The sequence below is a fragment of the Meleagris gallopavo genome, chromosome 21, assembly GCF_000146605.3.
Source record: "Meleagris gallopavo isolate NT-WF06-2002-E0010 breed Aviagen turkey brand Nicholas breeding stock chromosome 21, Turkey_5.1, whole genome shotgun sequence".
NCBI classification, from domain to species: Eukaryota; Metazoa; Chordata; class Aves; order Galliformes; family Phasianidae; genus Meleagris; species Meleagris gallopavo.
The window spans coordinates 7,573,536-7,579,672 of record NC_015031.2 but is presented as its reverse complement, the minus strand read 5'-3'; the positions used below and the strand labels follow the sequence as shown (position 1 = coordinate 7,579,672).

Genomic DNA, 6,137 nt, shown 5'->3' with positions numbered 1-6,137 from the left:
TTTTTTGCAACAGTTCAACAAAGACCTTAAAATATAAGTAAGCAAATTACATTGCGTTACTATTGGTGGCATGAGACTGGTGGTAGTTGTTAACTACCAGAAATGGTCCCATGAAAACAAGAATCATATTGTATGCAATATAGCAATTCAGAAACACGTTTTCTTTGCTAGGTGATCTGTGGAGCTACGACTTCTACACTGGTGAATTTGTTGTGTCTCCTGAACCTGACACTAGTGTGCACACCATCGATCCCCAGAAGCACAAGTACATTATCCTTGGCAGTGACGGACTGTGGAACATGATCCCACCTCAAGATGCTATCTCCATGTGCCAGGATCACGAGGAGAAAAAGTACTTCATGGTGAGGGCAGTGGGCATCAGTCACTGTGGAAATTTAATACTGTTTTCCTTGTAAAAATTGCTTAATCTGACATGCATGAAAAGTACCCAGCAATGGCAGTGCTGTAGAGACATATTTCAGTAGTTTTGCCACAACTTATAGGTGGTGGTAACATGGCTGATAGCGTGCTTGCATGTACTGAAATATACAATTCATGTGAACTTTGTTTTCAATTTACAAAGTGGATCTGATTGCTTTCTCTGTCTCTGAACATAAAGGGTGAGCACCGCCAGTCCTGTGCCAAAATGCTGGTGAACAGAGCACTGGGCCGGTGGAGGCAGCGCATGCTTCGTGCAGATAACACCAGTGCCATCGTGATCTGCATCTCACCACTGCAGGATAGCAAAAACAACTTGGAAAATGAAGAAGAACTGTATCTCAACTTGGCAGAGAGTCCCTGCTATAGCAGCCCTGATACAAATGTCATGACGCCCTCCCACTGCTGCACCCCACCTGTCAAGGTAACTTTTTTCAATGTTTTTAAATGTTCTGTGTGCCAGAGTGGAACCCAGTAAATATATATCAATCTTCCCTTTTGTCTTCAAATAGTAACTTCTCTTTAAGCAGCTTAGTGCCATATGTAGGAGTTGGGGCAGTGGTGTAGCTGGAGCACTTAGAAACTACTTGTCTGACACCATTTGATGTTACTGTTTGCACTGCAGAGGACTAGGCAGTGCCTATGGTTAAATAACGTTTCAGTTGTCAGACAGTAAATTGACAGCAATTACCTGGCCGTATCCTCAGTACTTCTCATAACTCAATGGATAACACTTTGCAGAAACACACATGCTTGTAACAATCATTCTTAACGGAGTTCTGAATGCAAAAGAATATAAAGTCTCAGAAATGCTGGATTTCAGGATGCAATGTTTCTATGATCCTTAAAATCCTAATAACTTAGTAGTAATTTTGATCCTGTTTACTCTTCAAAATGTATAATTACTGTAACTTTATATGCATAAAGTTTAAGCATATTCAAGCAACTTAAAATACACTATTTTGTCAAGACAGACTTTCTGAGATCTCAGCCAAAATCAAAACTTCTCTATTGAAAGAGGAGCCAGAAGTTTAAAAAACAAACAAACAAAAAAACCCAACCAAACCTAGCAGGCTGGCTGTGGAAGCGTTCTTCGTTGTGTGGGTTGTTTTTTAAGTTAACACACAGGTTAATATAGTCAAGTGCACGTTGCAGGGACAGTAAGATCTCCCAGTCTGAAAAGAAAACGGTCTTCCTCTAGTTGGTTTAATGTCCTTTGTTGGAGGAAAAGACATAATACAGAGTCTTTGTTCGGGTTAGAAATTTTACCCTTTAATATAAAGCAGATCTGCTTGGAAGCTTTTTTGCCCTAAGAAATAGAATATAGTTATGAGTGGATGTTTGCTTCAGTAATTACCAGCTGCTCCTGATTTAAGTAACTGTCCTTTGAAGTTCTACAGTATCTTTGGATAACGGTCCTTGGGGCAAAGTAGAAAAGAAAGCAAAAAATTAGAAAGGGATTCCTTAACATTCCCTTGGCAGAGACAAGCAGCTAGTAAAATGGCAGGCTCAGCCTTCTTCTCTCTTTCTCTTCCACTCAATATAGAAAAACACATGAAAAGAGCCTAAAATAGTGAATTTTTTTTGAATTCTAAATGTTCCTGAACTGAAGAAGGAAGTTAAGGGGAGAGGGAAAGAAGACACAAATAATATGGCAATTGAGAATATTAATTAGCAAAATAATATGTAAATGCATTAATACATAAAGCTAAAGGCAAATACATGATCTAATTAGGTAATGAATACTTAAAAAGAAAAAAAGAGTTGAATTTTTCCAAAATGTCTGCAAAGAAATGAAAGATGGTTTAGCAGATCAGTCTCAGTTCCTGGAGGTCACTGTGATGTGGTTATAGGCAAGAGCAGGCAGGTCAGCAAAAACAAGAGGTAGCAATGAAAGGGATCTTCATCTTTTCTCTCCAGAGAACGATTAGAAGCATGGATAGCTTGGATTTGTCACAGTTGCTATCTTGCAAAAACAATTAATTTGGAAATAGATGGGAGAGTAAATTGAAGTTTTCTCAATTAAACAAAAGTATTTCTTAATTGCCTATGCTTCTGGCAGCTATTACTAATAAAAAATTAATTCAGTTGTTCCTGAGGCCAGTGATAGAATTTGATTGACTTAGGCTGAGAAATTACATTGGTGATGGTTTAAGGTTTCTGTTTTGTTACCTCAGTCGTTAGCAGGCTTCTTGGAGTCTCTGTCTTACCAGAGCCTTATTCAATCTCAGTTATTCATCCCAAGCAAAAGATCTTGGCAATAAGAGCTGAAGTGTGAAGTGTCTTGCACAATCGGAAACATAAAACCTAAATATTGGTTGGAGACACAATGTCAGAAAGGAAGTTGAGCAGGCTTAATAATCTTGCCAGAGCTTCTCCAGTCACGTTGTCTTAGCTTTCTTATGGCTTCTGCGGGAAGTGAGCTGAACAACAAACAATACACATCATCTTTCTTGTGTTACTATACATGGTAAAAACATTACCTGATTGGCTTTATTTATGCGTAAGCAGCAACAGAGGAATAGTGGGAGAGGAAAACCAAATCTAGGTGCTAGAAACAATTCTGATACTCCTCTTTTGGAGTGAATTTTATTAAACTCTTGTATTATGTTTTTCAAAAGAGCTGAGCAGTTGCATATGTCTTATCAACGGTGAGCTGAGGTTCCTCTGTCATGACTTTAAAAGCACGACTTCTTGATAGGAAATGTATTGACTTGGTCTGATTCATCTGCATGTGCATTTGAGTTTTCAGCACACGAATTTCTTAATGCAAATGGCAATAACTGCCTTACATTTATGGTATGTACCATGGCCTTGAAATTTGCTTTTGAAGGACTTACTGAGTAGCTAGGGATTTCTTCACAATTAAATCTTTAATAAGGTCATAACTCATATCTTCAGGGCACTGCGTAAATACTAATTTTCATAATCCCCCTGTGAACGGAGAAAGTAAGCATCGTCCCCGTTTTTCATCTCAGTAAAACTGAGATTGAGGCAGAAACACTTATCAGAGGCTGCAGAAGGGATGAGTGGCTGAAGGCAGGATTAGGAAGTCCCTGGTTCTCAGCACATTGTGTAAACAGCCTCTCTTCAAAGTACAGAACAACTGCGCTTCATGCAGGGTGGAGAGATGCGCTGTGATGGAGTTGCTTCCTCTCAAGTTATACAGCATACAGCTAGGCAATAAAGCATGCTACTCAGCTGTGAGGAATCAGAAACAGCAAATAGTTCTATTTTTAGAATAGCTCAGTCCAATAAATTTATGCTCCACCTTCTGTATGCGATCAGCACACTCAGGATATGAAGAGTTTTCCATCCTTCTTATAACCAAGTTCTGCAGTAACTGCAAATGCTACCCATAACAAAGGTCAGGAGACTTCTGCTCATTGCCTTGCTTGCTTGGCTGTCTGATGAGCTATGAAATCTTCAGAAGTAATGTAAGTGTGCCTGTCACAGAATGAGGAAAATCAGATATCCATGTTAGAAAATGCCTTTAATGGAAATCTCAAGACATTGCAGGCTCTGCTTTCTCCGTGGCTTCCTAAACAAACAGAAGATGTATTTTGATTCCTTATGTAACTTGCTTTATAGCAGCAAAAAAGATGTACAGACCAAGTAAGTCTGAGCAGCTCTCTCAATGAGCAGATTGTCTGCCACTGAGACATTCGCAAACTGAACAATGGAAGTAAATGCTTTTATAAAATTGTGCACAAAGTACCAAGCTGAGATGCACAGTCTGTATCTGTTTCCATCTCTCCATCCCTGCCCCTCTGGGGAGAAAAGATTGTCCTGTTTTGGAGCAGAGTTTCTCTGTCTCTGATAAGGTTTAGAAATGTTTGTCATACTGTTTTCACCTTCAAAGGATAATGGAGGTAATGTTATATTTATGCCTAAGTATATTTTTCTTTCCCCTCAGCTTTTAGAGGATGATCCGTGGCCACGACTGAATGCTTCTGAGCCTGTTCCCTCCCTCATGCATAGCAGCATGATCTCAGAAAAATACGCCGAGCTGCCAAACGAGATTGCCAAAAGCAATTTACCTTCATCAGGAGCAGCCCTAAAGGATTCAGGTCCACAGGACGAGAAGTGCAGCAAAGCGTTGGCTTTGAGGATACAGGAATCCTACAGTAATGGTTTGTCAGTCAGTCTATCCCCATCCAACTCTACAAATTCAGGCACGGACCAAAAAGGCTTAAAGGTGTCTCCTAACAGCCAAACAAAAGCCCAGGATGCGGAGAGGACACCCACAGCAAACTTTAAAAGGACATTAGAAGAATCCAATTCTGGCCCTGCTGTGAAGAAGCCGAGGCGCGGCCTGAGCCGAAACATGGGTGTCCAAGCAGAGGGCATATCCACAACGCTGCAGCGCAAGAACTCAAACAAGCTGGCCATGCGGCGCAGCCTGCGCGGCCAGAAGAAGCTCGGCAGTTCACTCTTCCACCCACCCAGGAAAGCAGTCTGCGTTTGCTGAAGGGCATTTGTGTAGGGGAAGTGTTTTATTCTGATGGGAATTTTAAAGTTGGTGCAGAAGTTTGAAACTCTTCCTGTTTTATCTTTTTTTAAAGTAGAAACTTTTTTTGGTATCCAACAGCTTTCTCCCGGCCTCGTACTTGCTTGTATTATAACTGTGAATTTTGTAGATGTGTAGGGTATAAGTCACTGTAAAATGTGTGTAAATTTGTATTCCTTCATATTAATGTAGTCTCTTTTTTTTTTCTTCCTTGTATAATTGTTAAAGCGGGGCTAAACCTTGTTTGAAAAAAAAGAATAAAGTCTTTTTTGTTAATTTACTAAAGTCTTGAATTTGTATACACTTCTCGTGATGGGAATTTCACAACTTTTTCACTAAAGTAAATTATTAAACAGAATGGAAGATATGTATTTTCATAGTATTATATGTCCCACTGGAGTGTGTCTTTTAGAATACACTAGGTCTATATTTTGTTTTTAAATTTTAGATTTCTCTACTCAGAAACGTGGAAACAGATGTTGAGTTGTGCTTTAGGCAGCTCGATGTCCATTTATTTGTTAATTAAAATACTATGCAGTATCTTATCTAGTTGCATTTTTGTAACATTAATAGTCAAAGTATTTAGCAAAAAATAATCGTGTTTTTAAAACTCCAACTCCCCAGTCGTTCAATAAAGCCATTCCCCCATCCCTGCTCTCAGTGGTGGCATTTCTACCCAGGCATTCGTGTCTGCCCTACGGAGGTTGAGTTCTCTGCTGTTCCAATACCGATGGTGCTGCTATACCTTTCAACAAGTTCTTAAGTTATTTTATGACAATTTGAGTACGTGGACCACATGTATGTTCACCTAAATAAAAAGTGAGAACTAAACTGAGTGTCTTTTTTTTTTTTTTGCCTTTTATAATTTCCAGCTTAAGTATACTCATTCACTGCAATTAACACTCTTTCCTCCTTCCTGGCGGCTGCTGTATGGAACGAACTTCCATAGGACTTCTTTTATAGCTCTGTAATGACACAGATCTGGCATTTTGCAAGTGATGTGTTTGTAAATGGGGAAACAAGGAGCGATGCTTCGATCCGAGGGCTGCACATATTCCTAGGATCTGATTATTGCTGGAACAGTAAGGCACAGGCTGGAATTATCTCTGTGTTGCCATGGTGACAGAAATCCTCTCTGGAAATCTATAATTCCATTTCATCCGGACAGTGAATGCTATGCTAAGGGGAA

General features: G+C 39.6%; 1 protein-coding gene across 1 annotated transcript in view; it reads left to right on the top strand.

The window, feature by feature from the left end:
• PPM1D (protein phosphatase, Mg2+/Mn2+ dependent 1D) overlaps positions 1-5,779 on the top strand; it is a 5,997-nt gene extending 218 nt beyond the window's left edge. The window contains exons 2-4 of the mRNA XM_010722154.1: positions 172-362; positions 620-862; positions 4,355-5,779. Coding sequence (XP_010720456.1) covers positions 172-362; positions 620-862; positions 4,355-4,909 — 989 coding nt within the window. The 3' untranslated portion in view covers positions 4,910-5,779. The remainder of the gene's footprint in view (positions 1-171; positions 363-619; positions 863-4,354) is intronic.
• The last annotated feature ends 358 nt before the right edge of the window (positions 5,780-6,137 follow it).